At 41.0% G+C, this 25,275-nt stretch overlaps 1 protein-coding gene across 2 annotated transcripts in view; it reads right to left on the reverse strand.

Annotated features, from left to right (window-relative positions):
• DIAPH1 (diaphanous related formin 1) overlaps nt 1-23,902 on the reverse strand; it is a 106,201-nt gene extending 82,299 nt beyond the window's left edge. For both annotated transcript variants that reach the window (XM_045394960.3, XM_065545902.2), the window contains exon 1: nt 23,702-23,902. In XM_045394960.3, the coding sequence (XP_045250895.2) occupies nt 23,702-23,818 (117 nt within the window). In that variant the 5' untranslated portion in view covers nt 23,819-23,902. The remainder of the gene's footprint in view (nt 1-23,701) is intronic.
• Nucleotides 23,903-25,275: the final 1,373 nt, after the last annotated feature.

Consider the following 25,275-nt stretch of genomic DNA (forward strand, 5'->3'; position numbering starts at 1 on the left):
ATCTGATGGTTTTGTAAGCATCTGGCATTTCCCTTGCTAGCACTCACTCTGTCCTGCCACCCTTAGAAGGCAAAGCAGAAGGTGCCTGCTTCTCCTTTGCCTTCTACCACCATTGTAAGTTTCCTGAGGCCTTCCCAGCAATGCAGAATTATGAGTCAATTAAATCTCTTTCCTTTATAAATTACCCAGTCTCAGGTATTTCTTCATAGCAGTGTGAGAAAGAACTGATACACCATGCATGTGTGTGGGCAGGGATATATGGAAAATCTCTGTACCTTCATCTCAATTTTGCCAAGACCCTAAAACTGCTTTTTAAAAAAAGGGCTTAAAAAAAATTTTAGGGACTGGGTGTGGTGGCTCACATCTGTAATGCCAGCACTTTGGGAGGCTGAGGCAGGTGGATGGCTTGGGCCCAGGAGTTGGAGACCAGCCTGGGCAACATGGCAAAACCTGCCTCTACAAAAATATTTAAACATCAGCCAGGCATGGGCCAGGCACGGTGGCTCACGCCTGTAATCCTAGCACTTTGGGTGGCCGAGGCAGGTGGATCGCGAGATCAGGAGATCAAGACCATTCTGGCTAACACAGTGAAACCCCATCTCCACTAAAAAATAAACACAAAAAATTAGCTGGGCGTGGTGGCACGCACCTGTAGTCCCAGCTACTTGGGAGGCTGAGGCAGAATTGCTTGAACCCAGGAGGCAGAGGTTGCAGTGAGCCGAGATTGCACCACTACACTCCAGCCTGGGTGACAGGAGCAAGACTCTGTATCAAAAAAAACCAAAATTTAACCAGGCATTGTAGTGCTTGCCTGTAGTCCCACCTACTCAGGAGGCTGAGGTGGGAGGATCAGCTGAGCCCCTGAGGCAGAGGTTGCAGTGAGCTGAGATCACATTGCTGTACTCTATCCTGGACAACACCTTAAGACTGTCTCAAAATAAATAAATAAATAAAAATTTAGCATCTCAGTTGAGATGTCTGTAAATGTGAAATAAACACTGCAGTTCATAACAATATAAAAAAAGTAAAATATTTCGTTATAATTTTTATATTTCATTCATATTGAAGTAATATTTTAGATATATTACATTAAACTTAATTTCACATGTTTCTAAAACTAGAAAATCTAAACTTACAATGTGATTCACATTAGATTTCTATTGGATGGTGCTGTCCTACAGCAAAGCAACCAGCTTTCAAATCCTACCCATGCATCTAGAGTTTCCAATCTGCTTTGTAATCCCTCATTCTTAAACATGAGTAGACAATCCAGGATTATCAGACATCTGAGGAAAGCTCCTAACATGAGAGAAAAGGGGGCTGGGGGAAGCAACTTGCCATATAAACAGTATGCAACAAGAAGAAAGATGTTTTAAAAATCATTAATATCCACAAGAAACATTCAGAGGGAAAAAGAGCTCATTAGAAGTTTAAAATATGAGAACAGAAATTAAAACTCAATAAAAGGACTGGAAGAATTAAGGAAATTCCCCAAAAAGTACAGCAAAAAGAAAAGAAAATTAGACCAGTTTGGGAGGACCAATATCCAAATAATAGGAGAAAACATAAAATACAGAGCAAGTTATCAAGGAAATAAAGAAAATTTCCCAGTATTGAAGGGTAAGTCTCTAGCACAAAGGACAAAAATAGATTATTCAAAGGCATATAATGGTGAAATTTCAAAACACTGGAATACAAACAAAATCCTACAAAATTCCACAGAAAGGATGAAAACAGGTCATATATAAAGGAATCAGAGTAGTTCTGGGTTTCTTAACAATAATATCAACAGCTGGGTGGCAATGGAACAAGGCCTTTAAAAATCTGAAGAAAAATAATTTCCAAACTACAAATCTATACCCAACAAAAACTATCAATCAAATGTCAGCTTAGAATAGACATTTTCAGGCATTTAAGCTTTAAAAATCTGTTCCCATATACTGCAGGAAGCTACTGTAGGACTTGCTCCACCAAAAAGAGGATGCGAACCAAAAAAGTGCAAGACTTGAAATACAGGAAATGAAACCTAACACATGAGGAAATTGAAGGAAATCCCTGGGATAAAGATTCCAGGATGACTGTATGTGCCAAGTACAGAGAACCACCAGTTAAAAGGGAGCAATGAGACTTGAGCCAGACCCTTGAAGCCTGTCATCACCATCATCTGCTTTTGTTCTGGCTTTTAAAATAGACAATACCTGGGTGAACCTGACCCAGATGGTTGGCCTGTCTGGACCACGTTAATAATTTTTTTCTTTCCTTCTCTGCTCCACTACCTGGACTGTCAAGGATACTCATTCCACCCCACAGAACTTTACCGCTTCGACTTATTCAGGAGATCTGGAGGTTGTATACGGTAAGCTCAGAAGCAGAAAATACAGAGCAGTGTACTCCCCTGACCATATTCCTGTTGAATGTCTAGTACTTGGCCCTCACTGCAGGCCTGCCAGATGCTCAACTGTGGCAAACCGTTTCCCAGGTCTTACTTATGTCCTGGCCAAGTGATGTCCTTAGAATCTAGGTGCACTTGTAAACACTCAGAGAATGTGAACCTGGTCTATGACTGTGAGATGGTATTCAGTTTTTCTCTGCCCGGAAGACTCCATCTAACAGTGGCAATGCCACCTTTTATACACACATTAGATTTTTGTTTCTTATGTTTTCTATCTTTCATTTATATGCAAATAATTATTAATGAAAACATAAAATATTTTTAAAGGGGTAGAAAAACATTTATTCCATAGGAGTTTTTATGCAACAGAATTAGATGACTAGATAAATGTCTAAAAGTCATTAGCTGGTACAGGAAAATAATTTAATAGAATTGCATGTATTAAAATAAACTTCTCCAAAAGATTCTCAATGCTATCAAATCTCACTTAAATCAATACAAATTGCTCAAAGGTGGAGTACATCAAAAGTAACAGCATCAAATATAAATGTATTTGGCTGGGTTCTTCTCTGCACTAAGACCATCCATCAACATAAAAATTAAAAGCTGTCCCTTTACTCCCCCCCTTGCAGAGAGTAATTCAAGTTCTGATTCAGTTACCACATCCTAATGTAATATGTGGTAAGATAAATCTTTTGGTACCATCTACAGGAAATTAGAAACTTCCTAGATACTTTATAATAGTTTACAACAACAACGACAACAAAAAAGTCAAAAGACCCCAAGGTATTTATTCCCTGTAAGGCCAAGCTAATAAATAACTTAATGAGTTTGAAACACCCTGATTATTATTATCAGAAAACATAAATGAAGTTTAAAACTTATTTTGCATATTTGGATTTGTTCTTGCGGTGGTAGCGGTTGTGTGTATTAATACTTCAGCTTTTTAAAAACAGGCCAATGGCAGTCTTCTGCACAGAGGCTCCCTCTGTTTGCTTAGTAACAGAATTGAACCTATTGTAAATTCAAGACACAAGAAAACTCATCCAAGAGACTGATTTACCTCTACTTGATTCTCTGAATCTTTAACTTTTCACTTTACCCAGAGAACACTCAGACAACTAAGCATGGTCTCTTGGCACAGGATGCTCATGTAGCCAAGCAAAAGGTAACTGGGTAGTTCTTAGCAGCAGAGAGGTTAGCAGGGATCTAAAAAGAGAATATGACTAAACATTACTCTGAACACAGAGTACATTCTACATAGCAAAAAGTGTTTCTAATTCCTACTTCTGTGCTTCACATGGACAATTAATCATGGACAGTAATTGCAAGAACCATGTAGCTAGCACACAGGAAATAAAAATCCACACTGTAAGCCTATATTTCATTACTTTCTAAAGATTTTGTTAAGGCTAACTTGCAATAGACAACTACAATTACATTTGAGTTCTTGGCTAAATAGACTACCACCAGAACAGCACAGCTGAATGCCACTTGGTCCTTACACTCTGATGATTCTGGGAGGCCCAGGATCCGTAGGAACTACAAAGGTTTTTGTTTTTTGTTTTTTTGTTTTTTTTTTTTGAGACAGAGTCTTGCTCTTGTCGCCCAGGCTGGAGTGCAATGGCATGATCTCGGCTCACTGCAACCTCCGCCTCCCGGGTTCAAGTGATTCTCCTGCCTCAGCCTCCCGAGTAGCTGGGATTACAGGCACCTGCCACCATGCCCAGCCAGGTTTTCTTATATGTATAATCACAACACAATTCACTAACTCCCTCAGTATACAGAGTCCACTCCTACTTCTCTCTTTTCTGACATCCACCTTTGCTCATGGGCTAATTTAGTGTGAAGAACATGTTTAATGTGATAGGTGGAAGTCTAAGACGTCCCCCAAGATTGCTAGCCTGATGTACATACCCTGTATAACCATCAGGACTGTGAATATGATAGGATATCACTCCTGTGATTAGATTACATTTTAGGTACAACTGATTTTTTTTTTTTAAAGACAAAGTCACTATGTTGCCAGGCTGGTCTTGAACTCCTGAGTTGCAGCAATCCTCCTGCCTCAGCCTCCCAAGTAGTGGGGACCACAGGCATACAGCACCATGCCTGGCTCAGGCACAACTGACTTTTAAGAAAGGGGAATTATCCAAGTGGGCCTGACCCAATCACATGAACCCTTTAAATCTAGAGGTCAGAGACACAAGGATTCGGGATGCCATTTCTGGCATGAAGGTAGATGGGGCCAAAAGGCAAGGATTAGAGGCAGCCTCTGGGTACTGAGAACAGTCCCCCAGTGACAGCCAGCAAAGAAATAGGAACCTCAGCCCTATAACTGCAAGGAACTGAATTTGGCAAACAATCTGAATGAGCCTGGAAGCAGATTTTCCCCCAGAGCCTCCAGGTGAGAACTCAGCCCAGCCTGACATTTTGATTTCAGCCTTGTGATATTCTGAGAACCCAGATACATAATCCATGCCAAACTTCTGACCAACAGAACTATGAGCTAATAAATGTGTTTTAAGCTGGTAAGTTTGGGGTGATGTTATAAGCAATAGGAAACTGATACATTAAGTAAATTGCTGAACTCTGGAATTTATCTAGCACTTTGCTGAAGGAAAAGGCTCCTGAGTCCTGATTTTTATTTCTGGTTTCCTAGAAAACTACAAGTATGATTTTGAGCAAACAAGTTTAATTATTCATGCTTCAGTTCCCCCATTTACTAACCCCCCACACACACCTCTTATGACCGCTGAGATCATAAATAAAATGGAGTGGTGAGAGATCATTCTGTAAAGGCAAATGTGCTGCAAGACTTCTTGTAAAATACATACCTGAAGATAGACTAGTGAATGCTTTACGCCAACAGTATGGCATAAGGAAAAATCTATTCGTTGTCTATAAATTATACACTTAGCCACAATTATTACACAAAAGTAACTAAAGGACTCACTCAAGTCAGGTTCTAAATATTTTATATTAGAACTCCCTTTTATTTCATGTCCTTTGTAGGGACATGGATGAAGCTGGAAACCATCATTCTGAGCAAACTATCAGAAGGACAGAAAACCAAACACCGCATGTTCTCACTCATAGGTGGAAACTGAGCAATGAGAACACCTGGACACAGGATGGGGAACATCACACACTGGGGCTTGTCGTGGGGTTGCAGGAGGGGGAGGGATAGCATTAGGAGATACACCTAATGTAAATGATGAGTTAACGGGTGCAGCAAACCAACATGGCACATGTATACATATGTAACAAACCTGCACGTTGTACACATGTACCCTAGAACTTAAAAGTATAATAAAAAATAAATAAATAAAAATAAAAAATAAAAATAAAATCGTAGACACACACACAAAAAAGAACTCCCTTTTTTTTGAGATGAAGTATCACTCTGTCATCCAGGTTAATGTGCAGTGGTGTGATCTTGGCTCATTGCAACCTCTGCCTTCTTAGGTTCAAGTGATCTCCAGCCTCAGCCTCCCAAGTAGCTGGGATTACAGGTGCACACCACTATACCTGGCTAACTTTTCTATTTTTTTTAGTAGAGAAAGGGTTTCACCATATTGGTCAGGCTGCTCTTGAACTCCTGACCTCAAGAGATCCACGCGCCTCGGCCTCCCAAGGTGTTGGGATGACAGGTGTGAGCCACCGCACCTGGACTATATTAGAACCTTCTTAACAGAACATTTGTTGTAAGTTTTTCTGTGAACCAGACTAATTGCATGAGGGTAAAATCATGTCTTATTCAAATGATGTAGCCCACATTTTAATAAATACATTTTAAAATTAGCATCAGTATAGGTTTAGGAGCATCATCCGAAACACAGTATATTTATTCTTTCATTACTCTACTCAAACTGAGAAAAGTAAGTTTCAAGTCAAGGTCTACGACAGCACACTATGATCGTTACGAATAGCTCAGTAAACCATTAGATCAAACTTTCAAGAGTAATGTCTTTCCTTATGAATGAGACCGAGGAACCTTGCTTGACTGAAGCCCACAGGACATATCTGTGAGTTGTCCTTGGAGAAAATATTCAATTATGGGATAGCATATCAACTAGGGGGTCTTCTACCTCCTTTGAAAAACAAGCCCACAATCATGACAAAGTCTACCTATGGGTAAAATGGGAAATAAGTATCACTACAGCCAAAAATAATTTCCTTTTATATCCTAATCTACCTACCCAGAAAGAACAGGTAAGGTAAGGCATATGTCACTTAGAATCATGCAGAACAGAGATAAGGGTCCAGCTCTGATTAATTTCTTTATTCAGGACTGACATAGCTCCTTAGGGTACTGAGGCAACAGAGGGCCATAATAGGGACTTGAATTCAATTACCATTGAGGCCTGATCTAGCTTTGCCACAAAATTTATCACATTTCCACTAAAGGAATGTAAAGTCAGGGTAAGCTTTTAAAAATCAACCACAGTTTCAGTCTTCCTATCTCTAGGGCTGTGTTGTCTCAGAAGACTAGTATGAAGAATAAATAATAAAATGGATATAAAGCACTTTGTTTTGCAAAGTACTTTGTAAAAGTTAAATAATATATGATGGAACCACTGAAACTGGCTAGTTTCCCTTCTTCAATTCCCACTCCTTACACAGAAGTCAATTAGAACTAGGGAAAATGAAATAATGGACAACTTTAAATGCACAGAAGAACTTTCCCTTCCATTTTCAAGCAATGGCCCAAAGACAACAGCAATTGAACCAATATTTCATCTAGCATTTACAGAGAAACAAACTAGATTCTGACATCACCACTTACTGGTGCCTGCAGCCTACACAGGAGTTGGTAGAGTTGGAGTACCCACTTCAAAAAGAAAATAAAGGAAAGAAAAAGGGTATCTCAGAGGAAAGAAAATCTAGAAGAGGGGCACAAAATGACCAGGCATTTAAAAATATAAACTATAAACCTAGAAAAGCTAAATGTCTTTAAGGGAAAGAAGGCTGAAGATTACCTAGCAGTCCCCAGAATGGAAATGATAGGCTCATGTTCTCCATGACCACTGAGAAAAAAGTGCTGAAGGATTAGGTAAGACTGTAGCAGCTCCTCCATTTGATTCACAGTGCCTCAGCAGCCCCACAGCTAAACTAAGCACTGGAGAGTTAAACTCATCAGTTTCACAACGTATATGTATATCAAAACATCATGTTGTATACCATAAATATAAACAATTTGTGTATCAATTATACCTCAATAAAGCTGAGAAAACATAAAATAAATAAATAATAAACTTGTTAGAATTCATACAACAGCCAACAAAGGAAACACAGAAGACAGTCCAAGATCTTTCATTCCTAATTAAAAGAGTTCTATCAATCTACCCCTGCCTTTCAAAATCAGCATCTTTTTCCTAACCCCACCCGGGAGCAATGAAAGATTCTAGGCAGTGGCCAATGTCAAGCATAAGTTAGAAATGCCATATAAAGAACAGTAGTAACTGTAGTCCGTTCTGTATTTCAATAATTTGCTTATAAATTTGAAATAATTTACTTATAAATGTTAAGCAACTAACTTAATGCCCTGCACAACTGTCTAAAACTGTTGGTGAGTCTGCTTTCCAATAAACCTTATTTCCCAATTATAATTAAAATGAGGGGAAAACTATCTTAATATTAGAATTGGATCCTCTAACAGGTCCAAAGTATCACTTCTCTAATAGTCCAAGAAGGCAAGTATCTTGGGGAAAGGGAAAAAGTAACTTTCTGCCTACAGCTCAGCTCATCCTACAGCCCTGCAACTGGCAGCCCACATCCTAGGTAGTTGATAGCCCAGAGGAAAAGAGGAAAGGCCACGATGGTTTCACTATCCCAGCACAGCAGAATAGGTAGAAACCAGGCTGAGGATGCTGCATTCCTCCAAGTCCATCCACACAAAGTGCTAGCCCTTGCACTATAAAGCACGCATGGTTTGGGCAAACAATAGAGAAAGTGCTCAGAGTCTGGAAGTCCTACTTTCCTATCAAGTTATCACAAGGTATAGCAGGCACACCAGTATCTTCTGCTGTCCAGGAGGTGAAAGCCAGCATGCATAGTCTGTCATTTGGGGAGAGAACAGTAAGCAAAGCTTCCTTCCTTTCAAACATTCTAAGGTTCCAATACAACTTTTGAATACATGTACAGGAAACAAAACATAATGTTAACCAATTTTTCCAAAATTTCAACATATTTCTCCAACTTCAAATACTGATACTTGCTCTTTCTTTCTTACGAGGCCTCTCCCTCTGCTGCCTGGGCTTAGAGAAGATTGTGATCGCTCCTTTAAAAAAAGAGGTGTTGTCCATTCATTTAGAAATAGTCAGTGACTCAGGAATGCTGTTTCCCAATCGCCGTAGCAACTGTCTTCTCCTCCCATGTTATGATGTGAGTAGCAGGACATCTACTCTTCCTGGAGGGTGGGCATGTGTGTGACACACCCAAGGCCTAGCAGACAGCAGGAAGTTTCTGCAACTGCTACCGCTTCTACATACAGGCACCAAGTATGAGGACACCCTGTTTTAAATCCCACTCCCAAAGTCCTTTCATTTCTAAATAATCTCTTTTTTCTATCCTTACACCACTCCTGAATATCCAGAAATAATCCTACCCCTACTGACAACCGCTTAACTAATCCAAAAATTATACTACTACTGAAAAAGCCAGACTTGATCCTATGAAACCATAGTAAATATTTTCTGGCCTGGTACACATCCAGAATAAGATTTTGAAAAAATCTTAGGGAGGAGGGGAGAAGAGCATGAAGATGAAATCTTATTATTTCTCTATCACCAGAAATACAAGCAAGCATTAAAATAAGGTTGTTCTGATACTTCTAGCAATTGTACTTGTGTTGAACTATGTTCTAACACAAACATACATAAAATTTCACACCAAAGTACTTAGGATCCAAAGAAACTTCCATGTATCACGTATTGTTCTCTTTGGTTCTAACCATCAAAAAAAACTAATTTCTGAAAAACAAAGTACAGGGCTGTTTTACTCTTTTTATATGCATTTGTATTTTCTTAGGAAAAAAACTATCACTTTTAGAATACACATACATTTCCATTTCAAATTAAGGTAGCAATTTTCAAAGATTGGAAAGCTGGAAAATTTTTATGACACTATTTTAAAAGCAAAAAACATTTGTAAACTATAAAGGCAATGTTGTAAAAATATTTGTGCATAGAGATAATGACTAAAATATACAAACACTATGTAACATAAAAATGAAAAATAGAAATTTGGGGTTCTTACATATTGTTTCAAAAATATATATGTTTTCAAAAAAAAGCACACATAAAAAATCATTAGCACATCATCTAAAAGCAAAACATCATCATCCAGTTCTCATATACAAAATGCCTATCAGTATTTATTCTTCTCCAGTGGTATTTTGCTTAAGGAAACACTCTGACAAGGCACAGTTACAAAGTTTAGCAATGACAAAGAAATGTGAGAAAGAATATTGAAAAAAATATTAGTGGAGTCTAAAACTAAGTCATCTAATTATACGACTTTGAGCAACTTAATACCACTAGGCCTCAGTGTCCTCCTCATTTCAAGAGGCTGGGTCAGATCATTTCTAGGGTCTCTTTCGACTTCTTAAAGACTGTACTTAGGTACTACTGCTCTTTTTGAGGGCAGCCCAATGCCTGCTGCTTGCCTGATAATACATATCCCACAGTGGCTTCTCACCACTTCTTCTTGCGGTTTCCATCACAGGAAACAGACGTCACCCACAGACCTAGAACTAAGTAACGAACAGCACTGGCGGATGCAAAGAGCTGCTAACTAAGACCAACTCCCATCTTTTAAAAATACAAGAATCAAGAAAGAAATCACTAGAGACCTCTAAGCCTGACACATATCTTTCACAAAAACTAAGAAAACTAAAAATATCCCTCTAGGCCCCATGCAAGATGAAATAATTTTAGAATAGTCCAAAACTATTTTGCTTCTACGGCCAAATGAAGGAACTGAAGAAACTCTTATAGCTCTGGGTGGGAGTATATGTGCTTATGAAAAAAATGGTGCACTCCTACTGCCACTAGTACTTTTTGTGGATATCCAGACATATCCTGAGGACTTGAAAACTCTCCCTTGTTCTCTTCATTTAATATTTCTGTAGCCATTAAAGATCATATTAATAGATTCAAATAATACGGGAACTTAGCATTCACTTTAAATGTATGTTAACAATCCCTAAGGGCACTGAGTTAAATCCTGCTTTCATTTTTATTATTTATTTTGAGATAGAGTCTCGCTCTGTCGCCCAGGCTAGAGTATAATGGCGCAATCTCGACTCACCGCAACCTCCACCTCCCGGGTTCAAGCAATTCTCCTGCCTCGGCCTCCAGGGTAGCTGGGACTACAGGTGGGCACCACCGCGCCTGGCTAATTTTTGTATTTTTAGTAGAGACTGGGTTTCACTATGTTGGCCAGGTTGGTCTCGAACTCCTGACCTTAGGTGATCTGCCCACCTCGGCCTCCCAAAGTGCCTGCTTTCATTTTTAATAATAAAAGTTGATAGCCTTACACTATATAAAATAATGTAGAGGTTTTTTTAATCCTACAGACATATTATTTCATTAAACACAAGTCAAAACTATATATCTCTCCAGAGATAAATAATAATCTCTTCTCAACAGAGTTCTTCTGATCAGATACAGTTACATTAGTGATTCTCTCTGCCCCATAGTTACTTTGGTGAGAGAGAATTAATGTTTTCAAAACTGTCAATCTCCTATATTAGATCACAGAAAAGAGAGCCTTGAATATAATAAGATTCCCAAGGCTATCAAAAAAAAAAAAAAAGAAAGAAAGAAAGAAAGCAAACCTTAAGATGAGGGAAAAAAAAAAAAAGATGCCCAAGGTTAACATTAAAACTAAAATATAAAATACATAAAGGATATTAACTAACATGAGCTAAATACTACCACTACTCTTAGAAACCTTACAATCTACATGGGAGATAAGACCCCAGAATAAGATATAAACATATATTTTTGCATTCAAGAAAGACATAAGAATACTTCAAATAAGCATGCAATCAAAAGCTAAATTGTACTGTATTAGAGAACATTGAGAAGAAGCAACAGGGCCCAAAGATAGACTCAGATTGTTTCCACAATGGCATTACCCATCTGAGCCCATAGTTTTTGTATATATCCTTGAGATCCAGCTGAAGAGTCATATCTTTTAAAATCTAGATTAATTTCTGAAAGTCTAAAAAGATCGATGTATTAAAATTGATAAGGACTGAAAATCAAATAAACTTAACTTTTTAAACTCTATCTAAGTAGCGGAAATAACTTGCCGAAAACTGACCTTAACACTATTCATTCTTGGATATTCCAATTTACTTACTGTCATCACCACATATCACATGGCCAAAAATGGACATCAACATGTATTACAACCTGTTAAAAAATGCTAATTTTCAATCCTGCTTTCTGCAGGTTTTTATAGAAAGGGAACCTAAAAGCCCTTACCAGGGTTCTATGAAGTGGCTTTACCTTTCTTAAATGGTTCTACTGACCTGCATATAATTGCTATCATCAGGCCATTTCTATTTACTACAGTCACACATTCACACATAAGCCTTTGTTCTACTGCTCCCCATCTCATGAATCCTTTCCCTCTCTACTCTGCCAAATCTTGGATTTTATTCAAGACCCAGTCATATCCCCCATCTTCTAGGAAGCTAAGTAACACTGCCCGCAATTACATTCTGGGTCATTTACAGAATCTGGGGCATTAGCAGAGATGTTAGATATGATTCACAATAACCCCCTAATTTTACAAGAGATAAAAAGACGAAGAAAAGTAAAATAACTTGCTTAGAGTTCACATGGTTAATTAGTGGTAAAGACACAACTAAGCAGCTACAAATGGAAAGAATAATTCAGAGGGGGTGGGAGATAAAGGTTCTATTTCTAGATGTAAATTTGGACAGATCGCTTGTCTATGTCGACATTTCTTAATCTATAAAGTAAAGGAGTTGATAGCTGGGCCTGGTGGCGTGCACTTGCAGTCCCAGCTACTCTGGAGTCTGAGGTGGGAGGACTGTTTGAGCCCAGGAGTTCCAGGCTGCAGTGGCCATGACTGCACCACTGCACTCCAGCCTGGGCAAGAGTAAGACTCTGACTCTTAAAAAACAAAAAAACAAAAGGAGCTGAATTAGATAATTCTTAGCATCCTTTTGACTCCAGCATTCTAAGATTTTGAAACGTAGGTCTTCTGTCACTCCAGTAGCCTTTCCACTTAATTCCCTCACTTCTATGAATTTCTACAGCATCGGAAGTCTAAGATCGTAGCCTTAGAGCTTTTCCTATCCCTCTTTTATAGGCATGGTTGAAATTACAATTTCTTAAAGAGCAAGAACTGAACCTGATAGGACACTCTCATGACTTCTTGGTCAGTCTTTGGATCTAGAGTAGATACGTGTAGACTCAGGAAATCAAGAGAAACTCTATTCCCTGCTCCTCACTACCAGTCATCAGAAACAAATCCCAGTTCCAGGTACTTGGACCTCTGTGCCAATGTCTTAATTATTAACCACTGGCAAATAACTGCCAGGTCTAAAGAACAAACGTCAGCAGTTCCCAGACTCAGAAGAGATTCTGGCTATTAGTCATTTGCAATCATTACAACAGTCAAATTTCAGGGGCACAAACAGAGGTCTTTAAGAATACCAAACGTCAAACCTAAAATATAAAAAGGATAACTATAGAGATGGTCCAGTAACAGCTTCCCCCTCCCTGTAACATTGTTACCACTACTTGTGGCTCTCAGCAATTTAAACAACTAAAACTCCTGACAGGTGATGCTGTTAGAGCTGTTCTACTTACAAAGGAGATAGATAGTTACATTAAAAAATAATAATTTAAGCATCATCCTAATAACTCATGAGCCAAGGGAAAGATAGGTTTTGCAAGTACTGTAAAAGCTATTTTTTCATGCCTACAAAATGTTTAATTAAGATTCTTCCAATGGCTTCAAAGTCTAAATTACTAAATGCAAAAAAACAGGCATTTAGCCACTACCCTTTTTACATCTAAGCCTAGTACTTTTTTCCTGCCAGCTGAACTCTAGGAGAATCCAGTTCATTTTGATAGACTGCAGATGACCAAAGAACTCTAAGGGAATACCACCAAAATTTTCTAAGAAATTCCTAGCAGTGAATACTCTTACACTGCAGACACAAAAACCAGACACACATAAACTGTCAGTATAATGTAGTGAATAAGTCCATGAGTTTTGAATCAGCTAGACCTAGGTATCAATCCTAGCTCTGTAACTAACTAGTTCAACGTCATCAAGCAGGCTGCTTGATCTGAGTTCCAGTTTCATTACCTATAAAATAGGAATAATAACAGTACCTATTTTTTAAGGTCAATGTAGAGATTAATGAGATAATAAATCTAAGGCTCTTCAGCACTGCACTAGGGATACAGTTAAGTATGCAACGAACACCTGCTTTTACTACTGCTACTGTTATTGTTGTTATTCCTTACCCTAGTCCAGAACGAATTAATTTTCCTTATCTATAAAGATGCTAAACATTCATTAATATTTATAAACAGGAAGACTGGCATTATACAATCTGTAGCATACTGAATACAGGAAAACAAAAGGTTGCTACCACCACCACCTAACAAGAAAAAAAAAGTTTCCACGATAAATGAAATCAAAGTCCCGAAATCCTCAGAGTATCAGAAATGTTCTGTGTTGACCACAGGTGACAATTTATATCCCAAGGTGAATGTGTGGAACTCACATATGCACGATAGAAAAGAGGCAAATTTAAAAGCTAAATCTATACAAGTTCTAGAAGAAAAGAGAGCAGCCGAGCACAGTGGCTCACATTTGTAATCCCAGCGCTTTGGGAGGCCAAGGCAGGAGGATCACTTGAGGCCAGGAGTTCGAGACCAGCCTGGGCAACATAGTGAGACCCCATTTCTTTCTTTTTTTTTTTTTCTGAGTTGAAGTCTCATTCTGTCGCCCAAGCTGGTGTGCAACGGCATGATCTATGGCTCACTGCAACCTCAGTCTCCTGGGTTCAAGCAATTCTGCCTCAACCTCCCGAGTAGATGGGATTACAGGCACCCGCCAACACACCCAGCTAATTTTTATATTTTACTTTTTTGAGACAGTCTCACTCTGTCGCCAGGCTGGAGTGCAGTGGTGCGATCTTGGCTCATTGCAACCTCCACCTCCCGGGTTCAAGCTATTCTCCTGCCTCAGCCTCCTAAGTAGCTGGGATTACTGGCGCACACCACCACGCCCAGCTAATTTTTGTATTTTGAGTAGAGACGGGGTTTCACCATGTTGGCCAGGATGGTCTCGATCTCTTGACCTCGTGATCCGCCTACCTCGGCCTCCCAAAGTGCTGGGATTACAGGCATGAGTCACCGCGCCCGGCCTAATTTTGTATTTTTAGTAGAAAACGGGGTTTCACCACATTGGACAGGCCGGTCTCTTGGCCAGGCTGGTCTCAAACTCCTGACCTTGTGATTCACCCACCTCAGCCTCCCAGAGTGCTTGGATCACAGGCGTGAGCCACCGTACCCTGCCTAGCGAGACCCCATTTCTACAAAAATAAAACAAAAAAAATTAGGCCAGGTGCAGTGGCTCATGCCTTAATACCAGCACTTTGGGAGGCCAAGTTAGGAGGATCACTTGAGCCCAAGAGTTCAAGACCAGCCTGGGCAACATAGTGAAACCCCATCATTATAAATTAAAAAAATGAAAAATAAAAAAATCAGTCAGCCATTGTGGTGCATGCCGGTAGTCCCAGATACTCCAGGAGACCGAGGCAATTGGATTGCTTGAGCCCAGGAAGTCGACACTGCAACTGAGTTGTCAGTGCACCACTGCACTCCAGATTGGGTGACAGAGTGAGACCCTGCCTGAAAAAAAGAAAAAAAGAAAAGAAAAAAATTAGCCAGGCATGGTGGTGCATGCCTACAGTCCCAGGTACTGGGGAGGCTGAGCCCAGGAGTTTCAAGGCTGCAGTGAGCTATGATTGTACCACTGCACTCCAGCCCAGGCAACAAAGTGAGATCCATTCTCTTTTATTTTTTTTTTTTTTTTGAGACGGAGTCTCGCTCTGTAGCCCAGGCTGGAGTGCAGTGGCCGGATCTCAGCTCACTGCAAGCTCCGCCTCCCGGGTTCACGCCATTCTCCGGCCTCAGCCTCCCGAGTAGCTGGGACTACAGGCGCTGCCACCTCGCCCGGCTATTTTTTGTATTTCTTAGTAGAGACGGGGTTTCACCGTGTTAGCCAGGATGGTCTCGATCTCCTGACCTCGTGATCCGCCCATCTCGGCCTCCCAAAGTGCTGGGATTACAGGCTTGAGCCACCGCGCCCGGCCCCATTCTCTTTTAACAACAACAAAAAACAAAACAGGCCGGCACCGTGGCTCACACCTGTAATCCCAGCACTTTAGGAGGCGAGGCGGGCGGGTCAGGAGATTGAGACCATCATGGCTAACACAGTGAAACTCCCTCTCTACTAAAAATACAAAACATTAGCTGGGCGTGGTGGTGGGCGCCTGTAGTCCTAGCTACTCAGGAGGCTGAGGCAGGAGAATGGCGTGAACCTGGGAGGCGGAGCTTGCAGTGAGCCGAGATTGTGCCACTGCACTCCAGCCTGGGTGACAGAGCGAGATTCCATCTCAAAAAAAAAAAAAAAAAAGAGGAGAAAATCTTAGCGACCATAATTTTAGCAAAGATTTTTGAAGTATGACACAAACAACAAAAACGAAAAAAAAAAATTAGACTCCATCAAAATAAAGTTTTTGGTTCTTCAAAATACACTGTTAAGAAAATAAAAAGACAGCCAGAAGCGGTGACACACGCCTGTAGTCCCAGCTACTTATGAGACTGAGGCAGGATTCCTTGAGCCCAGGAGATTAAGGCTGCAGTGAGCCATGACTGCACTACTGCATTCCAATTTGCAGGCAACAGTGAGACCACCATTTCAAAGATAAAATGAAAAACAGATAAAAGAAATACAGACAAAAGAAAGACAAAAGACAGAAAGAGGGAGGGAGGGAGGAAGGGAGGGATGAAGAAAGGGAGGGAGGGAGGAAAAATCATGAGCAGATTCTTCAAGGAAGATACATTGATAGCAAATGGGCAAAATCTTGACCAGATTCTTTTTTTTTTTTTTTTTTTTTTTGAGACGGAGTCTCGCTCTGTCCCCCAGGTTGGAGTGCAGTGGGGTGATCTCGGCTCACTCCAAGCTCCGCCTCCCGGGTTCATGCCATTCTCCTGCCTCAGCCTCCTGAGTAGCTGGGACTACAGGCGCCCGCCACCGCGCCCGGCTAATATTTTGTATTTTTAGTAGAGACGGGGTTTCATTGTGGTCTCGATCTCCTGACCTTGTGATCCGCCCGCCTCGGCCTCCCAAAGTGCTGAGATTACAGGTGTGAGCCACCGCGCCCAGCCGACCAGATTCTTAAGAAAGAGATATAAATAGCAAGTAAGGACAAGAAAAGATGTTCAACATCATTAGGGAATGACAAATTAAAGTAGACTGAGGCTGGGCACAGTGGTTCACGCCTGTAATCCCAGAACTTTGGGAGGCCGAGGCGGGTGGATGACCTGAGGTTAGGAGTTCAAGACCAGCCTGGCCAACATGATGAAACTCCATCTCTACTAAAAATACAAAAAGTAGCTGGGTGTGGTGGCAGCCTCCTGTAATCCCAGGTACTCAGGTGGCTGAGGCAGCAGAATCCCTTGAACCTGGGAGGCAGAGGCTCCAGTGAGCCGAGATTGTGCCACTGTACTCCAGCCAGAGCAACAAGAGTGAAACTCCATCTCAAAAAATAAAAAATAAAATAAAAAATAAATAAGGTATACTGAGATATCACCACATACCCACTAGAATGGCTAAAATGTAAGACTGATCATAGAGTTGACAGGAAATTGGAACTTTTCTACATTGCTGGTGAGAACGTAAAAATGATACAAATTTGGAAAACAGTTTGGCAATTTCTCAATTAAGCACAGATCTACCATATGACCCAGTCATTCCACTCATGGGTACTTACCCAAGAGAAATGAAGACATACGTCCAGCCCAAAAAGTTGTACGTGAATGTTCAGACAAAAACTGCACTCCCGAAACTGGGTACACCCCAAATGTCCATCAATAGGGTAAATGAATAAACAAATTGTGTAAATCCATACAATGTACTAGTACTCAGCAATATAAAGGAAAAAGCCATTGATCTATACAAGACCAAACATCACAATAAAAGAAGCCCCCAGCAAAGGGGTTCATCCTGTATGATTCCATTTATATAAAATTCTAGAAAACACAAACTAATCTACAGTTACAGAAAGAAAGTCAGTGGTAATCTGGAGATGGGAGGACAAGGATGTGTGAGAGGGAAGGATAACAAAGGCGGAAGCAGGAAACTTGAAGGTGGCTGCTATATTCATTATCTTGACTACAGAAATGGTTTCATGAATAAATATGCAGTTTATTGTATTTTAATTATACATTGATATATATAAATATATCAATAATGCTGTAAAAATAGAGATGAAGGGTATCTTTTCTACTTGATCCTAAAGTTCTGACAGTGAAAATAAAACACAGACAGATCTAAGACGTAAGGCCAACTACCAACGTATGCTCTTTGGTTTTCTGTGACCTTCAGTATCAAAAATGGTTTATAAATCATCCTGTCTTGGGTCCTTACAGTATTTTAAATCTTAAAAGAAATTACAAATCCAAAGCCGTCACATGACACTACTCACAAGACAGGAAATGAGTTACAAAATCAGAACTCCAGAAAATTATACAGGACACCATAAACTCTACCTGTATTTGCCACCCTAACAAAATGCCCAGGTAGCTACTAAGGACCAGTCATAACCACCATCAAGGATGGAATTTTACCATCTTCCATGTGAGAATGTTTCCTTTAATTCAATTCTGTTATGCTAATTCTCATTTGCATTCCCTTATCTGCTCTATTCCCACCTTGGAGGAAAGAAATTTAAACAAATATTTAAAGGGCAAATTGACTCTCCCTAACTGTTACAGCGCCAAGCAATAGAGGGCCAATTTCTTTAATCTTTTTCCTTTCAGTCTCACAGCTTGTAGTAAATCTGTTCCTTTTACATAATCTCTTTCTACTACTCCAGCCATTCCCAAGATCCTGAAATTTAGTAAAGGAAATGCAGAATCCAAAATTTCTGCTCCTCCTCCACCATTTGTTTATCCAGTTTCCACCTCTTAGCCCCTTGATGTTTCCAACCTACAACTGCAAGAAGTGACTGTTGCACTGAGTGGGTGTTTGGACTTGATGACATTTAAAGTTCCTTCCAACTCTGAAGTTTTAAGGGTACCATTCATAGTAAGATTTAATAATGGATGGAAGTAAGAATTTCAAAGTTGAAAGAACAATGAGAGTTATCTTGTAATCATTGGTAAAATTCATTAAAATATTGGTCTATTTCTCTTTTCCTTCAGTAGTTCTTTTACTTTCTTAAAAAGGGTTTCTGGATCCTAAGAAATTTGTTAAAAAAAAAAAGGAAAAATAAAGGAGAAAATACAGTAAAATATGTTCATGGTAATTAAAGTATTCTTTACTTTTCAATTTTTAGCAGAAAGGTTTTAAGAAATTTTAGTATCAATAGCTTCTGACTGCCCCTAATTCCCCAAAGGCCTGGCTATTCATAGGGCTCAAATCAGCCACCACAGAAGTAGGAAAGGAATAAAAACAGAGGGAGGAGGTGACAGGCAGTCAGGCAAGGGGAGAGTATGGCTTTGCCTCACCTAACCCCAAGGAGAGGCAAACATCCAATGCTTTGCTGGTAGCACAAAATGAATTTTTTGCCTACTGCTTTCAAACAAAGGTCATTGAGAAAAGGAGGCTCAACGAAAAAAGAAAACCACTTAAGTAATACAAAGTTTGCTTCAAAATGGGGATGATTTTTGTAGCCATGAATAATTTCAGCTACTGAGACATAAAAAGGGATATATAAACCTGCATATACAAACTCTTTGCTTCTCTATAACATCTAGTATTTATCAATAAAAATTATTTTAACCTGTTCTTCTAAATCATATGTGACATTTAACTTATCTTTTAAATCTCTATTACATTTCACAGAAGATAGATAACACTTCCCAAGACTAACCTGGCAATACATTTATAAAATACCAAGGGCCTTGGGGAATAACAAAAGGTTATTCTATGACACATGAAATAAAATTATTCTGACCATCAACAAAATTAAATTATGTCTCACTATTTTCTTAGCTTTCATAATAAACATAATTTACCGGTCATAAAATTTTCAGCTCTTTTTAAAACAATTTACCACCTCTCCCAAGGCAGAGATTTTAATTCCAAGGCATTCCCTCACTTTCGCCTCCCATGAGGGAGAATTTTCTTTGAGAAAGTACAGGTAACCACACCAAGTAGACTCATGATCTGTCCTTAAGACAAGGCAGGAAGAATGGCAGAAATTTTTAAGCTATCATTCTGTCATCTCAAACATCTCACTAACATTCCTGTAGGCTCCCCTCCCTCTTTCCAAACTAAATAATCCTTGCGTTTATAATCTGTTTAAAAAAAAAAAAAGTGTACAAAGTTCTCTGTATATTTTTCAGTTTTCTGCAAACTTTTGGATTAAAGTTCATGTTTTAAGAGGATATAAGCAGAAATCTGCATGAACAACTCCACTTCTTTCATATTCTGTTTCCTAATATCTGCTTAAAATTCTGCCTGGCATCCTTTACCTTTAATTTCTCTCCTTTTGGACAGGAGTCTACAACTAAACATTTATACTCTATTACTTTGCATTTAGAAGACTGCGTAACTGCAACATGACCAAAACTCAATATAGGCATCCAAAATTAAACAAATTTTAATAATTGTAATAACAATAATTTTAATAATAGTAAAAATTATTCTCTCAGCTAGGCGAGGTGGCTCACACCTGTCATCCCAGCACTTTGGGAGGCCAAGGCTGGAGAATCACGAGGTCAGGAACTCGAGACCAGCCTGGCCAACATGGTGAAACCCTGTCTCTACTAAAAATACAAAAATTAGCCAGGTGTGGTGGCGCGCACCTGTAATCCCAGCTACTTGGAAGGTTGAGGCAGGAGAATCGCTTGAACCCGGGAGGTGGAGGTTGCAGTGAGCCGAGATGGCACCACTGCACTGCAGCCTTGGACAGAGCAAGACTCCATCTCAGAAAAAAAAAAAAATTATCTCTAATCCCACACCAAAATTAATGTTTTACAAAGTTATGCTCCTAGTTAAATCAGGAAGCAATATTCTCTCTTAGAATGTATCACTTTCCCGATTATATGAGAATGCATGCAAAGTCTATTAAATGCAGGCATACTCTGCAGTCTCCTAACATCCTGGTTCTACTTACTCCCCTTATGTATATTTTGGAAATCAGTCTATTTAACACCCACATTCATCACTGCTGAAAAGTCAGAAAACCCTCTGTTCACCTAGGATTTTTATTTTCCTTCACCTTAAGGACTTGTTAAAGGAAATGGAATAATGCTGGAGAAGCAGTATGCTCGTGGCCCGGGAGAAGACAGACTCATGAAGAACCCAGGGGTAATACCAGGCAGCCTGGCTTCAGCCACTCACTGTCAGCACCCCTAACAATCATGTGTTTTTAAAAGATGATGCCCAACCACTTTTAAACTGAGACTCCATCTCCTTTCCACACAAGATGCCTCAGAGGGTAAGAGCAGATCTTAGACAATTTGCGAGCTCTGTGTTCTCATCAGTTAATCCGTATTTAGAACCTGCATAAGCCAGGAAAGGTACGTAGCAGCTAAAGGAATTATAATCCCTCAAATGCAAACCACCTTCGGTCACACTTAGTCCAAACCAGTGCAGTTTTATAAAGTACATTCTTAATGGAGCTCCAGAGGACACATATTTTAGAAAAGGTGGAGGCGGCCAAAGAGCTTTGAGTTGTTTTAGCCTATAGTTCAAGAAAACTAAGCCACGGGTATCAAAAGCACACCAGCAATCTCGCCCACTCCACCCACCCACAGAGACACAAAGAGAAGTGGATTGCAATGCTCCTCCTCATCTCTCATTTCCACAGAGTTCTCAGAAAAAGAGCAAGAGGAAGAAAGAATATTCTGATGCCTTGAGATAGGTTACATCTAGCAATAAAAGGGTTAAGCAGCACTACTTTCCTAGAAACCTTCCAATTCCCTAGCTACTAATGCAATTTTCCTAATTACCTGAGCTATCTAGTCTTAAAAATTCAGCAGATTAAGGGTTAAGACTAACACCGCAGAAAGAAAAGAGAACTTGGTTCAGCTCCACCCTCTTTAAAGCAAATAACAACAACCCTGAGCCAAATCCACTAAACATATAGAAGACTTCATGGACATTCCAAAAGACAGGTGAAAAGGGGTTGAGCTTCCTCAGGTTTCTCACCTTACAGCACCACACACATAGTAGACTTCTCAAATTTGTGAAATAAACAACTGTTAGATAAAATAGGGTACATATAAAATTATACTCAAGACTTGAAAACAAGTCACAGAGGTCACCACAAGTCAACAGTAATAGCTGGAATTCGGGTGAGGAAGGTCAAACAGTACTCATGGAAACAAAATCAAAACAAAAACATATAGAAATAGAAGGAATATGAGCCCTAGAACTTAAGTTTTGGAAGGAAAGCTAATGGCGGGGAGGGGTCAATCATTATCCTAAAGAAAGATACAAAAATGCTGCTTTAGTCACCAAAGGAGGAGCGGGTGTCAATACTCTTAACCTTATATTTCTAGGGGGAAAAAAAAGATGTTCACCAGATAAAAACAGGTGGTTACTGACATCTCGGATATCACTGGAAAGGGCAGTCCAGGAGCACTTGGTCTTGCTAGAATAGAAATAGGAAGAGATGAGTCACTATTTTAATTCTATTTAGAATTAAACACCTAACCCTTCAGGGTTAACATCTCAACCCTCTAGTCATAAAACAACATTTTCTTCCTGTTTCCATTGCTTTATCACTTTTCTTCCCAAATTTATGGAGCTGGGTCAAAATGTTGGGAGGTGGAACTAAGAGAAAGAGGTAAGAGTTACAAGCCATTTGTTTAGTAGAAAGATACACTAGGCTAAGGGCATAAATACCTGGAAGACAAAAGAGCTACAGTTATAACTAGCTATTATAATGAGCATCAATATTCAAGACTCTTCCTCTCCCGGACAGTGCTACATATCTTACAAAGCTTTTATAGCAAAAAGCAACCAAACGGCTCCCTGGAGAGAGGCCATGGTGTGGACAAAAGGTAATGAAATATGATAGGGTTACACGTATATTAATATTCCTTCAGACTCGGATTGAAAGTAACTGGCTTTTGAGGAAAGGCTACTCTTCTACAGGCACGCAAAGGGACGCCAGTAGTCGCCCTGGGGCACAAGAGGCAGTAGAAAAGGAGTTGAGGAGATGGTTATCATGGGAAATGTAAAAAAAACCAATTCAATTACAAACTTCTTGAACTCGCAGTCCAACTTTCTTCCCACAGGAGAGATTTACCACCATCCTACGTCAAGAAGGGCATAATCATGAGAGTTCTAATCCTCTGAAAAGTGATGAGCAACAGGGAAGAGAGGTTCTCTGGATAGAGAAATACTGGTAAGCAAATAAACGTCATGCCCCAGTGACCATAGGACCTGGGCAGGAACCCATGCCTGTAATCGCAAGGACAAATGTCCAAAGAAGGAGGGGGGTAGGGCTCAAGTCAGGTAACATTCCTGCGGGGAAGGATTATCAGGTGACACCCGGCGGAGGGCCCAGGGGACTGGGCGGGAGGAAAGTTAGCAGGTAAAAAGGATCAATCATGGAGAAGGAAGTGACCTTTAGGAGAAGGAAATACGAGAATACCAAAAAAGGGGTAAGGGTAAGAAGAGAAAATGGACCCAGAAGAGGGGACCAAAAAAGAGGAGGCGTGTTCGGGTACTGGAGGAAGAAGAAAGGAAGTGAGGCTGAGAGGGGAGAGACGGGGCTGAGAGACGGCCGGGGATATGCGGGCGGGAGGGCAAAATGTGCGGGCTAGGGAGCGAGGGAAGCCCCGAGGTGGCCGGGGTAAGAGCCGGGTGGGACTCCGGGGCTTCCCGAGGTCCCGAAGGGGAGGATGTCGGGCTGCAGAGCCGCGGACAGAGCGAAACGAGGAAGGGAGGCGCGGGGGCGGCTCCCCAGAGCCAGGCAGGCGCGTCCCTGGGGCCGGCTGCAGGGGTCCAGACGGCGCTTACGGGGCCAGGCAGGAGCCGGATGGGAGGGACACTCACAAATTTCTTAGATTTGCCGCCGTCGCCGCCCGCCGATGGCAGCTCATCTGGGCTCCGGCCCTTTTTCTTGTCCCGGGTCCCGCGGCCGGGCCCCAGGCCCCCGCCGGGCGGCTCCATTCCCGGTTCACGCTGGCCGGCAACCCCGCGCCTACGCCGCTCCCGCCCGGCAGCTCCGCGACCGCCGCCGCCCAGCCGCTCTTTAGCCAGCAGTTCTTTAGCCAGCCGCCGCGCCCCGCCTCATTAGCATGCCGGGCTGCGCGCGCCTCATGAATATACAACGACGACGCCTCACTCCCGCCCGCCTGCCCCACTTCCGCCCGGACCCGCAGCCCCTACCAATGGGGGAAGGGAGAGGGGCGGAGGGAAGCCGCGGAAGCGCGCTACCTGCCCGGCGGACCTAACCATTCGGACCCACGTGGGGGGGGTGGCGAGTGGGCGGTGCAGCTCTTCGCGGCCGCGCCGGGGAGCACCGCCCCCTGGCGGTTGGAGCAGCGCAGGCGTCTGGCTCCCACGCAGCGCCCACATGGCTGTAGCCTAACAGCCTGGACCCTCTCATACCCCAGACCAAAAACTGCATGAGACCATTATCCTGGCAGAAAATTAGTGCCAGGTTTTTCAAGAGAATGCAGTTTTTAATGTGTGCAATACCCATGGAACACATGACAAATGTTATAAAAGTGATAGCCACCATGTTTTGAAAGCAAGGTACCAAGAACAGAGCTCCGTCCAGGGTAAGCACTAGGCTAAACCAGACTCGCTCTGGAGTTTAATTTCCTAGTTTGAATTCCAGGTTAGATACCATCTAATTGTTTCTAATCAGGACAAACTAATTATTGCCAATATGTGCCTAAACAGCAATAACAGTTACCACTTAACCATGCCCTTTGCTCTCTGCCAGGCACTATGCAAAATACTCTACATGTATTTTTCTAAGTCCCCACAGTCCCATGTGATAGATTCTGCTAGCCTCACCATTTTATAAATAGTAAATTTGGACTTTCTGAGAGTTGAAGTGACTTGCCCAAGAAGGCATAATTGATATATAAAATTTAAACCCAGCTTAGTCTGATTTGCTGCCAAACCCTATGTTTAACCAGGATTCCCCACTGACATAAACCAAACATAAGTGAAAAGAATGAGTATTCTCCAACAGTATATTCTTTGTTCTTCTAGCATGACTTTCTCTCTGAGCAATTTCATCCATTCTCCCAGCTACATCTGTCCCTTGTGTGAGTTACGTGGCTACCAGTCAGCCTTCACAATATGGACTGAATCATCTTAACCACAGCTAGCAAGATTTCAAGTGTAAGTTCCCGAAGAGTAGAGTCAGTGACTTACTTACGCTAGAGCCCCAGTGCCTAGTCAAGGGCCTGAGATATACCAGGGACTCTGCCAAGCTGGCTGGCTCCTAAATTTGGCATTCATCTCTCTTGGTCCAGACCTTCTAACAGTGACCTGATAGAATGTTACATAGAGCTGTCCCTCCCATACTTCAAACCTGACTTAGTGCTGAGCTTTCCAGACTTTTTGTCCAAAAAGTCCGAAAGCTACTTTCTAAGCTAGTATTGAGAAAG

This window comes from Macaca fascicularis, chromosome 6 (assembly GCF_037993035.2).
Source record: "Macaca fascicularis isolate 582-1 chromosome 6, T2T-MFA8v1.1".
Classification (NCBI taxonomy): Eukaryota; Metazoa; Chordata; class Mammalia; order Primates; family Cercopithecidae; genus Macaca; species Macaca fascicularis.